The sequence below is a fragment of the Cupressus sempervirens genome, chromosome 6 (genome assembly GCF_028749045.1).
Source record: "Cupressus sempervirens isolate cs-2001-9-10 chromosome 6, ASM2874904v1, whole genome shotgun sequence".
Classification (NCBI taxonomy): domain Eukaryota; kingdom Viridiplantae; phylum Streptophyta; class Pinopsida; order Cupressales; family Cupressaceae; genus Cupressus; species Cupressus sempervirens.
In genome coordinates this window covers 88,538,481-88,559,318 of record NC_143123.1, presented here as the reverse complement: position 1 = coordinate 88,559,318, position 20,838 = coordinate 88,538,481, and the positions used below count along the sequence as shown (strand labels likewise).

The following is a 20,838-nucleotide window of genomic DNA, read 5'->3' as shown; positions in this document are numbered from 1 at the left end:
GCAATCTGCCGGTGTGGGAGAGCAGTCCACCAGTGTGGGAGTGTAGACTGCCGGTGTGGGAGACCAGATTGCTGGTGTGGGAGTGCAGACCGTCGGTGTGGGAATACAGATCGCCGGTGTGGGAGTGCAGACCACCGGTGTGGGAGTGAAGAGCGCCAGTGTTGCAGGACTGAGCAACGCCTGTTTATAGAAACCAATTGTGATGGCGGGACCAAAAGAGAAACTGCCGAAGTTCAATGGTGATGGTACGGCCGATCCCATTCGACATTGCAAAGCATGTGAAACGATCTGGAAGGCAAATGGGATAACTGATGAAGACGATTGGATGAGGCAATTTTTGGCCACCCTACGAGGTGTAGCAATTGATTGGTTCACTGATACAGATCCACGAAAGCTAAACAGTTGGGATAACATTGAAAAGGATTTTCTGGCAAAATTTAAATTGTTGCGGGATGATAATGAAATTGTAGCAGAGATCTTCAATACTAAGCAGGGGAAGAACGAAATCGTCCGTGTTTACGCCAAGAAATTAAAAGACTTGATAAACAAAATGGAAAGTAAGCCGGCGGACGGGCTTCAGAAAAGATGGTTTGTGGAAGACCTACGCTCGAAGTTGCGTAGGAAAATGAAAATTGTGCCATTGTCGTCATACACAGAAGCTTATAACAGAGCATTAGACCTCGAAAGTGAGCAGAAAACAAAGAAGAGGAACACTAGCTCATCTGATTCTGATGACGACGAGCCAGCCGGAGAAGATAGCAGCGACAATGAAGGCAGTAGCAAGAAGGTCCGCGCTTTACAGAAGGACATGATCTGCATGATGAAGTAGTTTAAAAACATGCAGAAGGAGCCAAAAGGCAGTGAGCTGTGGTGCATGGAGTGTAAGACCGACGGTCATACTAAAGGATCATGTCCAAAGAACCAATTTTGTGACATTTGTCAGATCATGGGCCATTCGACAAAAGAGTGCCCCTTTAACATGAAGACAAGGATCTCTGCAGGTGCTTCTTACATAGGAGGCTTCCCCGTCGGGCAGTAGCGAAAATATGAATGGCGCAGGTGCCACATTTGGAGGGTACAGGAATAATAACAAAGGGCAAAATAACAACAATGCGAACAATAACAATAATAATGGGAGGCGAAGTCGAACCTAGTATGATGCAAACGGACGGTTGATCATTCAATGCCGAGCATGTAATTTGTGGGGTCATTTTGCGCGGGATTGTACGGCGGCAAACACACCTAAATTATTATGCAGATGGTGCGGACTCGGCGACCATGAAGATGCCAAGTGCCCAAAGTCTGGAGTAAATTTGATCAGTGTCGGCACGGATGAAGAGGAGGTTCTGGCAATTATGCAAAGGCAAGCAAAACCACCGGTGGAGGAAAAAAGAAAATTGGGGGAAGTGCAGGCGGAAATTGGAAAGGCATCATTGACAGGGACATCTCAGTTGAAGGATATCACCAGCACCTTGGCAAGGAACTTCGCAGAACAAAACATTGTACAAAAGATCTTACAAACGGAGATACCGGTCAAGATAAGTGACCTTCTCACAATGCCCTAGTTACGAACGGCCATTCTGAATCATACACCGTTTTCGAAAGCACCGGAGGACACAGGAAGGGACAGTAGCGAAGTGATGACAACAGACCCAATGTTGCTGGCACTCACATCCGGACGGCATCCGACAGTTGTCGAGATGGGAATTTTGGGAAATGTTTTGACAGACATAATTGTCGACGGAGGGTCCGGCGTGAATGTGTTGCCGGAGGATACTTGGAAGAAGTTGGGAAAGCCGACGCTGTGGCCACCTACATTCCAGGTTCTCACGGCGGACTAGCACGGGATGAAACCGTTGGGAACCTTGAGGGCGCAACCGGTAACTATTGGAACACAACCATTTTTATTGGATTTCGTAGTCATTCCATTGAAAAGAAAATGATATGATGCTATTCTCAAACGGACTTGGTTGGTGCAAGCAAAAGTAAAACATGATTGGAAACGAAATACCCTATCAATGGAGTGCGGAGGCAAAAGATTTATAATTGACCTGCACACACAAATGGTAGGTGAGGAGGTAGCATCGTCAGACTTAGAAGGTGAAGGCGACAATGATGACGAAAGAAATGACGATGAAGGAAAGAGGAGAATGGAATCGAACGACGAAGGAGTATTGACACTAGAAGGAGGATCAAATGATGACGACCTAGACTCGGTGAATGACCTTTACCACTGGCAGATAGAAGACTATGAATTGTTTCCGAGTTGTAATATGCTAAGGGTCGACGAAGGCGAGAAAAAAGAGTGTCTAAAAGGAATAAAAAGCAGCAGAAGAAGGAAAGGCGGTTACGCTTGAAGCTGAGGGGAAGAACATACAGTCCAAACCCAGAAAAAAGAAAGATCCCACCATTCGGTACATGGTGAACGAACCGCACAGAAAGAAAAGAATGCATTGCAGCATAAAATTACTTGAAGGGTATTGATAGCAAGGAAATAAGCTAGATGCGCAACGACCGCAGGCACAGTGGGCGATGGAGGTGCCACAGAACAGACATAAGGCATGGCATGACAAACTCAACAAGTTTCAGCCGGGGCAGTTGGTACTCAAGTACGACGATCGGAATGAAAGAAAACAGGATAGGTTTAAGGCAAGATGGGTTGGACCATACTAGATCCGAGAAGTTGGCGATAATGGAGCAATTAAATTGTCAACCTTGGACGGGGAAGAGATCCCTCAGGCGGTGAATGGGTCCAAATTGAAAACATACCGCACCCAGAAGATCTCATCACCGTCAAAGAAATCGTTGCAGAATGATCTGATGCTGTCGCTGTAGCTGAAGAAGTCGTCGTCGAATGCTCTAAGGGCTCCTTCATCGTTGTCGTTGCAGAATGGTGACGTCTGGAGGCAAAATTGAGGTACCTATATATTTTTTATTTAAAAAAAAAAAAAATGGGAAAAAAAATTATAATTAAAAAAAAAAAAAAAGAAAGAAAAATTTAAAAAAAATTAAAAAAAAAAAAAAAAAATATTAAAGAAAGGAAGTGTCGCGGGCACCTGTTTGCGGGAGGTTCTCCGCGGGCACCTGTCCGTGGGAGGTGCTCCGTGGGCACCTGTCCGTAGCAGGTTGTCCGCGGGGTTCTCTTCCTGCTGTATTCATGTGGCGATTCTTTTGTTTATTAGATGCAACAGCCTCCTGCGGATGTAAACCAGTCTCCGGCGGATGAAAAGATTTAACACCCTCAAACGAGCTTGGCCCGTTATTCTCTTCACCGTGGCTTATGTGCTTAGCTATGGGCTTTCGGAGGAAGGATTTTGGAATCCGGCTGTGACATTCGGGCTGTTCCTGCTGAGGAAGCTTTCCTCTATTTTTGAGGGCGCCATCTGAGGAGCAGGAGTTTTCAAGGGTTTCAAGGAGTGCACAAATTTCAAAGAAAAGGCTCTAATTGTTTCAATTCGGTTTGATATTTTCGGCAGAGAAAGGCTTGTTGGTCAAGTATTGTTTCTGATTGCCGCTGGAGAAGTTTCAGTGAAAGATCGATTAGTTTTGTTTCTCATTGCCGGAGGAAGGACTGAGATTTCTCCTGAGGTTACTTGCTGCTGTCCTCTGATTGGCTACGGCATGTTCTTTTGCCTCTTTTGCGGGGTAAGATTCTTTGTAACGGATGAAGAAAGTTCGTTGATGATATTATGCTCCTGCGGGTTGATTCAAGGATGGAATTATAAAAACATATTAAAAAAAAAAAAAAAAAAAAGACAACAGATTCAAGTTGTTTGGAATGAGTGGCAGATGATGCCAAAAGGAAGGGGAAGCATTAGTGGTTGCCAAAAAGAGTGTAGAATCGGCAGAAAATGATAGAAATAGTCTATTCTGTGCATTTTTGTGTGGAGTTCGGAGTGCCACTGCCCCTTGACCCCGTCGAGGGCGTTGCCCCTTGGACCCCTAGTCATTGCAGATATCAATCGTGGGAGTTTGACCAGTTGAGAAGACTTGGAGCTGCTGCAGGCATGGAGTGTCTATGTACCAGAGGCACTGAGAGTAGGTGTTGGCCGTGAGGCTGTCTTGGTGGATGCGTAGAGAGCTCGGGAGGAGCTGATCATCCAGTTGGAGGCAGTGCAGTGACATTTGACTCAAGGTACTTAGTAGTTGGAAATAAAGAAAGCAGCACGGGTGGCTATCAAGGTCAGCTTGAGGAGACAGTATTGTGTTAGCAGAGGCTACAAATGTAACGGGATGAATGTGAAAGTGATATGATAGAAGTAGATTTTTTGTTGTAATCACTCTGTTAATGTATTTTGTTTGTTAATTTGTTTAAGATATTTTTTAATTGTCGTCCGGAGACGACTTTTCTTTTTGGGGGGATGGTGTTAGCCGATTGGATTGTCGTCGGTGTTTCTGTATTTTGTAGCCGACGGGTAAATAGTATGTAGCAGACATAATGTTTGTGGCCGACGGACTCCTTCGGGAAGGTTCGACGGATAGTATTTATATCCCGTCTGGGATCATTGTAAAGCATTCTCTACTATATTCATCTTATCAAGTATAATGTATGTCTGGAATAATCTAAAATAATTCTGCTATTCTGTTCCATTGTCTATATGCGTTGATTTTTTTACCAGTACGGTAAACAACTATACCGATATTGGTAGCACTTATTCGCCTCACTTTAGAGAAGAATGTGGTCTTAGGCATCATGTCTTCCTTGTCTTTTTTTGTATTTGTTCCCTTTGAGTTATTTCTTGCACTATCATTGACCATCCTAAACACTTATTTCTGCCCCTTCATTCTAAATGATATGGACTATACTTATCAATCTCCAACCTTCTTTCTATTGATGGAATCTAGCTTATTTCTGCCTCTCCAATTCCTATCTCTACACTTATCAATCGCCAACCTTCTTTCGTAGGAGTGGGATTACCACTTATTTCAGCCTCTTCGTTACTTTAGGATGGATTACACTTATATCTCCCAACTTCAATCCTAGGGTGGTCTAGCTTATTTTTGCCTTTCCAAGTGTCATATCATGAAATCTACACTTATATCTCCCAACTTCAGCCTATCAATGAAATGATGAAGTGGTGGATGATGTGTGCAAAAGGAAAATAAGGGAAACGAACCAAGCAAGAACAAAGAATAGAATCCACCTATAAACCAATCTTCACCTTTAAAATAAATAGAATTTTACCTTAAATCTGCCTTTAACAATAATCGGGCTCTGTTCAAATTCGGATTAGATTTCGAAAATTTCAACCTTCCTTGCAAATAATGATGCCCTAGCAAAAATCAGAATTTTGACTTCCTTGAAATTGCCCACAAATGCCAAAAAGAAATCAGACCTCGAATCATATAGCCTCTTCACTAGATAAAATTGCCCAATTATGAAATTTGCTGCTAAGAAATGGTAAAATCTGCCTTAACAAAAATTGCCCTAGGTGGAAAAAATCAGAATTGCTTCGAAAATTGTCCTAGGGTAGAGATTTGCCCAAGCAAGAAAAAGAAAATGCTGTGAAAAGAGGAGAAAATCTGCTCCAAGAAGATATCGCTCAAGTCTGAAATTTGCCTCTAGAAGAAGATCACACATCCAAGTAGGAGGAAAAAGGAATGAGAAAATAAGAGGAGGGGAAGTCTCTCTTATACCACCCTTTGGCCTCTTCAAGTGGGCTGACCTGCTTGGAGGGAGAACAAAATTAAATTAGCTCCTTAATTAATGGCCCAAATTTAAATGCAATATTAAAATTGCCTAGCCCATAGTGAAATTAGCCCATTTAATTGTCAGTTTTGATCAAAAATTGCAAAATAAAAACAAGGTAAGCCTAGCAGATGTCAAAATTTTCATTTAACAACGTTTTGGTAATTAAAATATCACTAAAATTGAATTTAGCAAGCCAAAATCAATTTTCAATTTCAAATTGCCAATTTCTTTTATCATTTCTAGAATCCTGTAGGCAATATTTCAACCAAATTAATGCAATTTTGCAATTTAGTCCATTTTCAATTTTGTAGTGCAGTTATAATACTTTTTTTTATATCAAAATTAATCCTTTTCCTAGTAGTCAAAATTCAAACTCCAAATTCAATTTCACTATCAAAAATTTCTTTTCACCAAAAAATTCAAGATTTTCCAAAATGACTAAATCTAAAAATTTCATTTTGAAAATGCTCAAGCTCATACAATTATATCAAATTTTCAAAATTTGTCTAAGTCCAAAAATTTGCAAATTTATCCTGTTGAATATTGTTTTATCTATTGAAAAATTGTTGTTTTTGAAACCTGCTTGGCCTAAGGATAAAATTACATGTTCCGGAAAAAATCAAGTTTAGCACAGGGTGAACAAAATCAAATCACATCCCTCCTGGCCCAAAGGTGTCCAAGGTGTAAAATTTTCAAATTAAAAACCTCTGGACCACTCCAAACTTGCTAAGGCAACCGAAAAAGGGGTCCCCAACAAATTTAGTGTGATGATGTGAAAACCTCACAACAAGATGCTATAAAGGATTTAAAATAATGTTGTAAAGCAGTGGCAGAGTATATATTCGACATAGATAAGGAACGACAAGTCAAGTGAATGATAAATAAATTCTGTACAGATATGACACATATATTGTACAAGAACATGGATTATATGTAAAGATGCACAGATAGAAGGAGAGATGGTGGAGGAGAAAAGGTCATCCAAATCCTTCATTTGAACTAATAATGGAGATTGCAGAGATTAGAGTATTAGATATTCATGCAACGAGCGAGCTTGGCTAAATAGTGGAAGCCAATTCAATGACAACAGACCTTAGTAATATAGAGTTTGAAGCTCATTCAAAAGTTCTATTCATAGATAATGAATGAAAGATCATTTCATATATAGAGTTTGAAGCTCATTTGAAAGTTCTATTCACAGATAATGAATGAAAGATCATTTCATACATATCAGATGTTGAAAAATTAGAGAAGAATAAGGAAAGAACCTGATGAATATGTGTAACAAGGGATAAAAATTGATATCATTACAACATGTATTGATTATTCTGCAACGTTTTCAGCTTACAAATACAACATTTGAACATCTACTAACATCTCGAGGTCCAAGAAAGTTCATCCATTTAAGGAAGTCTAATTTTGTGTTGTCCAAGTCCATACTGAATCTGTGACATTGCATGAGCATTAAGGAGCATCTACAATTGAGAATTGTGTCACTTGTGCTACAGATTTTATTTCGACAATGAAGGCATTTTTTTTGAGACATCCAATGCACTTGAGACATTCAACAACGGAGATGCACGCAAGATGATTCTATTATGTCTTATAAGACAGGGAGGATCATTGGGGGACAATTAATACAATAGAGTGAATAATGGATTCATCTGCCGCAGTGTCCAGCCTATGAAGGAATCAACGACAATGGAAAATGATGTAAATATAAAGTCAGCGATTATAAGCATAGAAGTTATATAGAGTACATGAGTCGGATGTGGTATGTCATGCTTGTGTGACTTGTATCAACGTCCTCACACTAGGAAAGTACTCTTGGCCTTGTGGTGAGAAATCTATGATGCTGTGTCTCTGGGAACTGTAGTCTCAAGCTGACAAAGCAAATGTGTGTTGGAGTTACTTATCTTAGCCGTCCCTCTCTCAAACTAACTTCCGAGCAATCTTCAATGACAATGTACATAGCAACAACAAACATACATGAATGTCAAATTCAACGTACATGAATAAAATATTCATCATATATACACAGTTTGAAAGATGGATATAAAGAGTTGAATATATAATAGATGCCCATAACCAATGCTTAGGCAGTGATAAAATAAGCAAGTGAAGATCATCCATGATTGCAGAGATGAGTCATGTACCTTCCAATTCATCACGGTGAACAATATCGAAGGCAAAGGATTTCTAAGGGTGAATAATAGTTGCACAAATTCGATATATTGTTATTAGGAATGTTACAAATAGTGTCTTTTAGGGTGTTCAAAGAGCCCGTCGTGAGCAGTTAAGTTTCCGGATGGATTAACTTTGCGAGCAGAAATAATTAAGAGCATATTACCAAAGGGTGCAATTAAAGCCTGTTCTGATAGGAAAAGAATTGTTATTATTATCGGGAAGGTGTAATTATTAAATTGTAACACCATGGCTCTTGACTTTCAAATGTCACATCCATTGGAATTAAAAGATATAAATATGGGATGAATTGTAAGAATAAAAATCATATTCGAAAAGAATTATTCTCAAGAGGAAGTATTTTATATTTATTATTTGTATGGAGGAATAAGGGCTTAAATATGACTTTGTAATATAAAATTAATTATTTATTTTTATAATAAAATAAAATGTCTTTTGTTTATTACTAAATGGCATGGACATTTAAACTACAGATGAACTGTCCTTTGTAATTATTTTTGGAATTCTGTATACAATTTAAATGTCAGATAAGTGGACACGGTCATTTAGCAGCTTAAATGTGATCATCATAGATATAGTGAAATATTTAATTGTTTCCGTATCTGTGTCCAGTTTGTCTCCCTACCAGAGGAGTTAAAGTTCAATTTGGGCTAATTTAAGATTGCATAATATTTGGTCTGTCTCATCTTGATTATTAAATTGTTGACAATTCAAGTGCATAAGAACTTTATGAAGCTGTACGTGAAAATTCACTGAAGTTGACTCTATTGCCCGGATGAGTAGAGGCACTTGTCTTTTTATTATTGAAGTTAGAAAATATATATTCCTTCCTATAAGCATTAAACTCATTATAAAAAAACCTTATACAATTCAAACACTCAACATTCAATTTCATTTTAATCAAGTTCAAGGACCTTGCCAGGCAGAGAACTCCAAAGCTTAAATTTGCTCTAGAAAAGCTCGAAACCAAGTGATCAGGTTTGAGGAGAAGGTCTACCAGCCTAGGTGCAGGGGAATGAAGGTGATTCTCGTTTGTTGGCCAGAACTAATTGAGAGATTCTATTGGAGAAGTGGCAGGCTCTTGGATTTCCAATCTGTGGTTTTAAGAACCAATAGGGTCTTCACTTTGTAATGACAAGACAAAGTAGGGTCAAAAGAGCATATTATAAATTCTTCTAGGATGAATCTTTATATACATAGATATATATTGATATTTAGGAGGATGATTGATATGTATGAGTGTTCATGTTATTGATTTGATATTCTTTGCTGAGTGATTGTATCAAATAGATATTTCATTTGTTGGCTGTTCATCATAGGGGTGATGATGATTTCTTTAGTTTTGGCCTAGTTTTGGATATTGTAAAACAATGCTTTGCTCTTTCATTAATATATAAGTGATATATTTGTGGCTGAATTTTTCAGTCTCAATTTGTAGGGTTTTCCCAGGATAATTTTCTTTCTTTTGCTCATATTATTTTGTTTGCTGTGCATCTTTTTTCTGATCATAAAAAGCCAACATGTTCATTTTGATTAAGGTTAGCCCATATAATGTCGGTGTCCTGTTGAGTGTTGATATAGTGTTCCCCTGTTATGATTGTGATACCTTAGTCAAATTTTGCATGTGAACACAATGCTGATTTAATTAAATTAAATGCATCACCTTGTAATGTATGGAATTCAATGTATAGCTCCCTTGTAGGACAAGTTTAGTTTCTTACTTTCACTACCTTTTGGTATGACCTCTCGTGATGATAGCGCCCTGTTTCTAGATTCTACACATCTCAGAAAACAGTGTCTACATACATTTACGGAGTTGCTTTTATTAGTTGTTAGTATGTTGTAATCTTGTTCTACTTGGACAATATTTCTTCTTTTTAACCACTTTGTATATTTAGTAAATACTGAATAATATTATTTGATGCTCTGCATATAAGAACATATACCAATTTGTTGCTTCTAATTGTTCAATTTTGACCAACATCTATATTAGTTAACTTTTGGTCTGGTTGTGTTGATATTTTTATGTTTCCCGTCATTTATGTTTTCATTTAGTATATTTGATTATGCATGGTAGATTTATTATTCCTTGCTTCACTTGTTGGGCGACAAGATCAACATCAACCTTCTGATACTTGAACAATTCACAAGTTGACTTTGAGTGTGTGATAGTTATGCTATATCTACCTATTCTATACATTTTCTCAAATAGCAATGGAATGGGTACAAATCAGTCTTCTTAATATCTTTTTACACAAATTGTGATGGCCCCTTTTAGAAGCTTTCAGGGGCATGGTTGTGTTTGCTCATCATTGCGACCTTTGTAAGCTAACAACTTTATTTGAGGGTCTCTGGTGGTCAACTTACTATTTATAGTAAGTTAGCATTGGCTAGTTTCAATTTTTGGCATGACACTTGGGCATGATACTTGATCAGTGTGGCTTACTTGATGATTTTTGGGCTATTATGAGTTATGATTATAATGAATGGTATATAATTAAGTTTTACTTAATTAAATAACAATATAAGCCTATGTTGTGAGACACAATAATAAAGTGCATTATGACACCTATGAGCATTATTTCTAATTAATTTAAATTCAGTTGTGCAACCAAGAGCCAAGTTATGTTTTAAGTGAGAAATGTCATCTTCAAGCTACTAGCCATTGGTGTATGTGTGAAGCCCCTTGGATCGATTTTTATAAAAATGCAGCTCAAAGACAAAATGGATCATCATTGTCATTTGCATAATTTTGTTTGTTGGTGAAGTGACTTTGTGGTAAGGGTTTGAAGGTTGTGCGACTTGCAGGCATTTGTAATTCTTGCAGAATTTTAAGCATTGTGAATCAACGTTTGATGCTGGTGAATTGTGCAATTAGACATCCATGTTTAGTAGCTGAATTTGTGATCAAAAGTGGAGGGTTTGGAGTAGGAATTTCTAGTGTTTCATCTTAGTGTTGATATCAATGGTGAAAGGATCAGTATTAACGTCTCATAGCAGCATTACCTTAAGCTGCGATCTTCTTGTCTTAGCTTGCATTTGCATTTGTTGGCGATGTCAGTATTTTCTAGCACATGTGTCCTTCTTGCCATTTGTTTGGGGTTGCTGCAATTTTAATTTTCCCTCCTATTTGCTGTGAATTTGGAGACTCAGAAGGGTGACTGGTTTGGAGAATCATGGTTACCATACATCATATCCATCTTTGAGTGTTCCTGAAATAAGACTTAGATATATATGTACGTGCCAAATAATATTTCCAGCATTTCCAAACCTTGCATATTAATTTGATGAAATTGTTGGTGTGAAAGGTTGAGTTTTAATTTCAATTTCTTGCATTTTAATTACTCATTATCTTTGAAAATTCAGAAAAGCATATATCTCTTGAAAGCATAAAACAAATTGCAAAACTCTCAAAAACCAAAAATAAAAATCAGTTACTAAGCATAGAGCCCACAGGGTTCCTTATGCATAATCTGTTGGTGTAATTAAATATTACTAATTACACTCAAGTTTACTTAGGATAATGCATTTTTATATTAGTTGTCATGTAGACACCTAGGAGTTAATTCTATTTGAGCACATGGTGTAGGAGAAATCCAGTTGCACATAGTTGTTGTCTTACACCTCGTTGTTTGTGAGCTTTACCTTTGTGTTCTTATCAGATTATCATCTTGACATTGTTGCACATACATTGTTACACAATGGAGGATGATCTACCTTTCGTGGACATGCGATTACAGCTTGCATAGTTGATAGCTTATCTCTATCATTACTTCTAGTTGTCATGCATTGCCTATTTATTCAGGCACATCTATGGTGTGTTTGCCCATTATCATTTGATCATTATTGAGATACTCATTTGATCATCATTTTGTCACTCTTGTGCTATCTCTTGAGCTTCTAGATCATGACATTACATTGATTGCCTTAGGAAAATTCTTACATGGTATCAATGCCAAAGGAGTTTCATTAGTTAGTTATTAGAGAGCATAATTTGTCTCGCATTTTGGAGGGTTACAATTCAGATCTAGGAAATCCTCAAATATTGATAGCGTCTTGAGCAAGATTCGACCTTGCCATTATGTCCGGTGGCCATTTCCATGAATTTTGACTAAAGATTTGCCTATATTAGTTGAAAGTCAAAAGTAAGGCAATTTTTTTTTTTTGTAAACTGGACTTGGAAGCCCAATTTGTAATTTGATATGAACTGTCCAAATTAATTTTTTGTCAATATTGAGATTTGTATTTGTTTTTGTAATATTCAGCTTATAAGCATATTATTTTGGTGCAAAATATATGTTTGGTCACCTTTGTGTATTTTTGTGAGTTGTGCATAGTGAATCTGAGTGACCATCTCTATGGCTCACATCAATTGCCTCAAATCACCGGTCACTGTCATTCCAATGTTCATTTGGGAGTCATATTCAAAAAGTATAGACATCATTGTATTGGCAATGTGGGACTAATCGGCTGCAAAATCCCACTGTTCGGCATTGTATCATTTTTGTGAACCCACACACATAGCTAGATCGACCCAATCCATTGACAAGCAACTTGATTGGCACGAACCCATATTGTGATCGACAATGCAGGTTATGGCATCGCACGATCAACCCATGCATTAGGGGGCACTATGATCAAACTTGAGCCACGCGGTCCAACGTTGACACATTCATCTCCCCATGCAAGGTTTGATCAAGCGAACATTTTGACGTTGAGCATCCAAGATTCACACCACTTGAGAACGATTTGGGTTCCTCCATCTAGGATCACCAATACTTGGTGATTTTTTTTGCCATTCTCAGTTACTCAGGATCACAACACGTGCCAGACTAGCCATTCCTCTGAGCCATCAGCTCGACTCCCTACAACAAGCTCCTCTTCAGTGAGCTCTCATTTCAACTCTAAGGTCAAGAATATAGAATCCCCTCACCTAGTTTGCAATATTATTTGGGAACATTTTGGAGATCCAGATATTTCTCTAGTACAACTTGGTCTAGACGCACTTGTCTCATTCCTCTTGATGATGTAGATAATATTCCCTATGATGATGACACAATAGAGTTCATCACAAAACTTGTAGAAGATGAGCATCATGATGATGCAAAGCCTCCATTTGCATCTTCCACTTCTCCAATTGAGATCACATGTATTGTTGTTGATAATGATACTTATATTCACACAACCATGGATTCAAGTGATTCAATGCAGTAGTACATTCCTTGTCTTCCACTTAAAACTTCTTGACAGACATTGCAATTTTTCTTTTGGAGGCCTACCTTGAGGATTTGGGAGACTTCATTGGTGATATTCATCTTCTCTTTGTTGAGGATGATCCTTCTTCAGTTGTTGCAAGGGAAAAGTTTGACCCTCATTATTCTTCACTTGATCATTCCTTTGAGTTTGACATGATTGTGGATCCTTTGATACAACATTTGGAGGAGGTTGCTTTCACTTCAGAGAAGACTTTTGAGTCCTTAGAGACTGGTTTTCATGAGTCTCAAACTTCACTTGAGATGTCACATTGCATGGTTAATCATACACATCATGCATGTTGAGAGTTCTTCCTACTGATTGGGGATGATTCTTTGATACACCTATGATACCATTTCTTCCTAGAGAGAAGAACATCGTTCAGTTTTCTTGGTGTAACTTCTATATTGATCCAAGGGCATCTACCATAGGTGTACATACTACATTGCAGGGGGGCTACTTGGTCTCTCTTCCACTTCTCTCCTATATGGGGATTCTATATTATATATGCATGATGTATGTCATAATGGGGGGTCTTGATTACTCCATCCATCAATGCATCTTGCTTTCTTTTTTCATCTCTCTTTTTTGGGGGAGTGTTTTTCCCTCTTTCTCTGTGTTATGAGAGATTGCATTGCTTTTGCATATTGTACATGGGTATCCATTATGCATTGTTATTTAGCTTTTGTAATCTTAAGTACATTCCCTTGAGTTGCATTTGGGGGGAAGGGGGGTGGTGGTGTTTTGGTGTAATTAAATATTACTAATTACACTTAAGTTTACTTAGAATAATGCATTTTCATATTAGTTGTCATGTAGACACCTAGGAGTTTGCAGTCTATTTGAGCGCATGGTGTAGGAGAAATCCACTTGCACATAGTTTTTTTCTTACACCTCATTGTTTGTGAGCTCCACCTTTGTGTTCTTATCACATTATCATCCTTGCATTGTTGCACATGTTGCACATACTTTGTTACACAATGGAGCATGATCTACCTTTTGTGAACAAGCGATTACACTTGCATATTTCATAGCTTATCTCTATCATCACTCCTAGTTATCATTCATTGCTTATATATTCAGGCACATCTATGATGTATTCATCCATTATCATTTGGTCATTATTGATATTATCATTTGATCATCATTTTGTCTCTCTTGTGCTATCTCTCAAGCTTCTAGATTTTGGCATTTCATTCATTGCCTTAGGCGAATTCTTGTAGAATATTCTAATGCTATGTACAATCCTCACTATTTATGCTAATGTTGACACAAAATGTTAGTACCCTTTTTATCTTTTACGTACAAATTTTGGGTCCGAAAGATTTGTTTGAAATCCTTGCTTTTAAAGTATTCATACTTCGAGGGTACACTCTGTTTACTTTGTAACTGTTAATTGAAAAGCGTATCTTTTTTAATTTTATATATTCTCTCTTGTACTAAATTCTTTGTAGCGACTGTCAGGTTTGCCAAAGTACTGGGTAATCATCCTTGCAAAGCATATTTCCTGGTTAAGGAACTCTGTAACCTTCTATTTTATTCAATATCTCAAGTCCTTTTCTATATCAAAATTGCAAGAAACAGTAGTTTTGAGAAACAAAAGGAGATCAGAAAATTAACACTGTGGATTGTGAAATATAGAGAGCAAACTGCAGAAAGTTGTCCAACATTCCCAAATTCAGTTTTTCTTGCAGCTATAGTTATGATGGGATTCTTTGACAGTCTTGAGAGATTTTTCTTTCAATTTTTCAGTAAGTTAACTTCAGCAACCTGTCCCAGCCATTAAATGATTGAGGAGTGTTCATTTACAGCTGAACTTTCTGTCCAATTTGTCTCCAGTCCAAAAACTGAGATTGCCTGTTTACTCCAGGGACTCAGGATACATGTATGAAAGTATATGTGAGGTGAGTTTTATATTGTAGCAGAGCAGAAGCATAACATGGATCAATATGCTGTCACATACTAAACAATGAAGGAAAACATTAAAAACACATGCTGGTGTATTCAAAGAACTGCTTATTGATGTACCTTCAGTATGGAAAATTGAGAAGAATATTGAAATAGCAATATTATTGTCTACCCTCGGTGTAAACCTTTTTCATTTATGTTTTATTCATTATTTCTGATACTATAAATAAATTGATTGTCTTGTATAAGTATTTATAGAACTTTGAATATTTTGGCCAGGCAGCAGGTCATGGGATTATTAATTATGAATTTATGACCAGAAATATAGCAGCTTATATGTATACCAGTCTTAGCAAGGGTTGAAAATTCAAGATAGCTAATTTGTTAATGCTGATTTTGTAGTCACATTTATTAAAAAATTTGCACCATCTTAACTTAGTTATTCCCAATATGAGTTCTAAGGTTGTTTTAATATATCTTCTGGAGATTAGTGAAGGATTCACTTTTTTTATACTAATATAATTCTAATGGCTTGTGAAATCTGTTGCTCTGTGAGTTCATTGTCTAAAGGGATGGAAGTACAGTATACTAGTACTAACCTTTTCTCTAAGATTAGAATAGTCAGTGTTATGTAATTGGCATTTTGATGTTTCAATTAGTTCAGTAAATAAGGTAACCAATTTAGTGAAAGTTCCATTTTTCTTCATTCTCTTCTTTCTACGAGGAACAAATTTTTATGTTTCTTGTACATAATAACGCGTTTAAAGTTGATAATAGTTGATAAATATTTGATATCTGTATTTTAATTGTGCTAGAGCCCTTAAACTGTAGGTTATGCATAAACATCAGAGGTATTTTCCAGTTGAGGATGCATCTAATGGGAAGCTTATACCAGCATTCATTGCGGTATGGAATTCTCTCTTTAGCATATTTTGTTTTTCAGATACTTTCATAAATATCAATGTGAGTTGTAGGTTGGTCCACTAAGTTAATGTGCAAGTTAGAATTAGTAGTTGTTAGAATTGATAATTTGCTTCACAGGTAGCAAATGGGCAAGTTGATGAAGCAGTAGTGCAGAAAGGAAATGAAGCTGTCCTTAGGTAGTTTATTGAGAATATTCTTTTTTTCAAGATTTTTTTAATTTGTGTTATGAAAGCTAAACTAAACCATTTTTTAATATTCACATATTATATTATATAGCTTTATTCCGAAAATTGACTCCTTCAAATTTATTTAGTTATATCAATATGTCAATGCAATTCACCAGATTTATTAACATTCTATGAGATCATCATTTTTATTTGGCTATACTGTATAATTATACATAATTGTTGTTGACTTTTGTGCACTCAAGAAAACATTTCAAAAGTACTTAATTTGAACATTAAGGAAATAAACTTTCTTTTTGGGAGTTAGTTTTGGGTCAATATAAGGTTTCCTCACAATTTTCAGTTTGTTTTTCGACATTAACCATTCTTTGCAACATTTTCATTGCTTCATATGTAATAACAAGCTTGAGCAATGAAACACTGTGGCTATGCAACAATGAAATTTCTGCAATAACATGCTTAGAGAAGCATCACAAGAACCAATTTTTCCTTGGAAGCAAGAAAATGCACTCAATTTAAAAATGGATAAACTCTATAAGTATCCACTCAATCAAATGACTAGGATAATACATAAATCTAGTGTACCATATGCATGCCTCAAAACTATGTCACAAGGTTCGCCAAAATTTCGGCTTGAAATTTGAAATTCGGCGAACGCTAAAAAAAAAAAAAAAAAATCATAAAATTCATCTGAAGTTCATATGGCTGATATTTTGTTGTCGTTTTGTAGAAATATTATTTTATTGCGAGGTTGTTTTAGGGTTTTTGACTTTAAAATGTTATAAATAAATGCTTTCGGTCATTGTAAATACATTGCGGGTGTTTTTGGTGTTCGCTTTGGAAGTTTCTGAGGCTTCTAAGGTGATCATTCTTGAGGGTGTCATCTGTTGTGGAGGGTTGAAACACCATTGGAAAATCGTTTGTAACCGTTGGAGGCTGGAGGAAGATCGTTGGGGGCTGGTTGCAGGCTGGAGCGACTGATTGAAAGCCTTTCAATCTTCAGACAAACGCTCACGCGGACGACAGAAGTAGGCATAGTGTTCATTTTTCTGCATAATTTTCATGTTCAACAAAGGCTTTTAGGTTTTATAAATGTTATAATGCTTCCGTCCGCTAAGATTTTATAAATGTTATATGTTATAAAGTTATGTTTTAAAAATATTGTTTATTATTATTGTTATAATGTTCTATTTTAAAATTTGTTTATTATTAAAAGTTTTAAAAATATTATAATACCTAAAGTTATAAGTTATAAATATTAAAAATAAAACAATAATAGAATATTTTAATAAAACAATAATAGATTATTGTAATATAAAATATTAAGATTTTAAACATCAAGTAATATTAGATTTATATTTTAATATAAATATAACAATATTTATCATAAAGCAATAATAAACAATAGGATTTTATATATATTAAATTATTATATAAATATTTAAATTAAAATATTATATTTATTTTTGTAAGCTTTTAATATTTCCTTTCTGTAATTATTTAATTTTGTATGTATTATTTATTTTTAAAGAAAAGTGCAAAATAATTTGACTTAATATCATTATTTTTTATTAATAATAAATATTATTAATTTATTTATACTATGTAATTTTTATTTATTATTTTTATATAAAATAAAAAACTAATGTATATTAAAACATAGAAAAAGTATTATGTATTTACTTTATATTTTAAAAGAAATAGATTACTCAAGTGGTTTTGTTTTGTTAGATTTAGATTTTACTTGTTAAAAGTTTAATATTTTTTAATTTTAGAACTCTATTGTACTAATTGTACGAAAGATTTTATAGGAAGTCTAACAAGGGCAAGAGACCACTTACTTGGTATTAGTGGGGGTACAGGAGGACGAGGTGTTAGAGCATGTCCAAATGTGACTGATGCAATGGTAGCTGATATAGAGAGAGAACTAACCCTTTTGAGTGAAGCTGACCGAAAAAGATACAAAAAAAACAAAGAATTCAAGAGGATGTGTCTAGGTTCACATCTATGTCATCCTCTAGTTTTCTCAAGTCTACATCCACATGTGCAATAAAATAGAGTGGAACATTAAACAACTTTTGGAAACCAATAGAGAGACAAGAGGTGGATGATGCATGGGCCGATTATTTTTTTATGAGTGCTGTCCCGTTGAATGTGGCAAGGAATCCCCATTTCCGTAATGCAGTTGTGAAAACAACAGAGTTCGGTAAAAGGCTATAGACCTCCATCTTCAAAAGCTTTAAGAACAACTCTTTTAGAGAGGTCCAAAGGCAGAGTGACAGGCAAGTTAGATGTGATGAAAGTCTCTTGGAAGGCAATAGGTTGTATTGTATTGAGTGATGGGTGGTCAGATATATTTCAGAGGCCTTTGATTAATGTTTTAGTGGCTTCCCTTGAAAGAGTTGTGTTCTTGAAAGTGATTGACACAATCAATCAAAAGAAAACTTTAGTGTATATTTTCCAGATATTAGAAGAAGCTATTATTGAAGTGGGGGTAGAAAATGTGGTTCAAGTGGTTACTATTAGTGTAGTGAATTGTGTGGGAGTTGGGAAGCTGATTGTAGAGAAGTACCCACAGATTTATTGGACCCATGTGCAACCCATTGTTTGGATTTGTTGCTTCATGAGTTGGCCAAGTTCCCATGGATACATGAAACAATTTATAGAGGGAGATTAGTTGCAAATTTCATTAGAAACCATTGTCTCACCTTGAGTCTTTACAAGAAACATGCATCGAGAGAGTTGTTGAGGCCTTGTGACACAAGGTTTGCTTCTTTCTATATCACATTGAGGGGAGTAATTGAAGAAAAAATAGCTTTGAGATCTGTGATTTGTTCTAATGATTGGGAAAGTTTGACACTTTCTAGAAGTGCTAAGGGGAAGAACATAGAGCAAATCATTTTAAACAACAATTTTTGGGAAAGTGGATCAAAGGTTTTGAACATATGTGGTCTAATTGTTGATGTTCTTCGTATGGTGGATGGTGATGCTCCTTGCATTGGCATGCTTTATGAAAGCATGGACCGTTGTAAAGAATCCTTTCAAAGAGCATTGAAGAATGTGGAAGCAAAGTACATGTAGATATGGGAGGTAGTTGATTTCAAGTGGAAAATGATGCACACACCTTTACACACAACAACTTGCTATTTGGAGCCCAAGTTATTTCGTATTGATAGACAAAATGATAGTGAAATTATGGCAGGGCTTTATGATGCCATTAGCAAATATGAGCCAGATCAAAACACTTCAGCTTTGATCAGGGACCAATGTTGGGGATACAAGAAAGCAGAAGGGATGTTTGGAATGCATGTTGCATAATATGACATGGCACAAGCTGTGGTAACTGGATATAGATGGTGGATGAGCTATGGGACACAAACTCCTGAACTACAACGCTTTTCCATTAGAGTATTGAGTCAGAGAGAAAGTTCATCAGCATGTGAGTGGAACTGGAGTTGTTTTGACCTCATTCATTCTAAAAAGAGGAACAAGTTGCTTTCCGAAAAGTTGGGAGATCTTGTCTATGTTTGCAGCAATTTGAAATTGCTCACGAACCAATCAGCAAAGGACTCCACATCTTCTTCACAAAAGGGAATTTCAGAAGACATGGCAACTGGACCTCTAGAGGAACCAAATTTCTTGGATGATGAGCTAAGTAGTGGCACTGATGATGATTCTACGGCAGATCAGCCAAGTGCTCTGAATAACCTGGAGCTTTTTTGAAGTTTAATAGTATTGAATTTTGACTATAATATTTTGACAAAAACTATCTTCATACTTTTGCTAATTTTGAGCTATTTGAAGTTCTAAACTTTAGAGTATAAAACGCTGATCTATCTTTTGGATAGTAAAAGAACTTTGTAATCATGATTTCACATGTTTCTTATGGGTTATATCTTATAAATGTGATATCTTTTGTTGTAATGACTTCAAATCTATTTTGTAATCTCAAACTATTCTTATTATATATTGGATATATTGTTAGACATGAAGAGATGTTTTCTATTGTAGTTATGAATTGATAAGTTCCTTACATTAAACTCAAACATATAATAATAATGATAATTAACATATTTTTTTGAGAATTACATGAGGCAAATTTAATGTCAAATTTTTTTCGAGTTTTTTGACTTGTCGAACTTGAACTTGAACTCGAACCTTGTGACTTAGCCTCAAAACTCTAGAAAATGGATCTAGGAGAACTTAAAAAGTTAAAACCCTTGTGATTAGTCAAGATGAAAACTCTTGGGATCCGTCAAGATATTAATGATCCCCAAATGTGAGCTCATGACTTTTTTCTCCCCTAAACAAGAGAGATTCAAATCCTTTCAAGGGGGCTATGAAATATCCCAGACTTGAATAATAATAGGAGAAACTTATCAAGTGTAAAATAAATGTATAGAGTGGAACCAACAGTGTGAAAGTTTGGAGTTAAGGTTCATAAATCTCAGAACACTCCCAAGGTATAACGAATCATGTGTTAAACTTCTTCACGTGTTTTAGCCATGTGAATGCAGATAACAATAATATTTGCAAACTACACATACAATGATACTAGAAAATGTGAGTAATAGGTATAACTTCAATATAACAGAATATGGAGTAACATGATAATGGAACCTGGACTTGGGCGTGAGGGAGTTTGTTGTTCACACAGCTCCTTCTTGATGA

At 36.1% G+C, this 20,838-nt stretch overlaps 1 protein-coding gene across 5 annotated transcripts in view; it reads left to right on the top strand.

The window, feature by feature from the left end:
• EDD1 (glycine-tRNA ligase) overlaps positions 1–20,838 on the top strand; it is a 426,585-nt gene that overhangs the window by 210,287 nt on the left and 195,460 nt on the right. For all 5 annotated transcript variants that reach the window (XM_089786876.1, XM_089786879.1, XM_089786878.1 and 2 more), the window contains 2 exons: positions 15,890–15,964; positions 16,100–16,158. In XM_089786876.1, the coding sequence (XP_089643002.1) occupies positions 15,890–15,964; positions 16,100–16,158 (134 nt within the window). The remainder of the gene's footprint in view (positions 1–15,889; positions 15,965–16,099; positions 16,159–20,838) is intronic.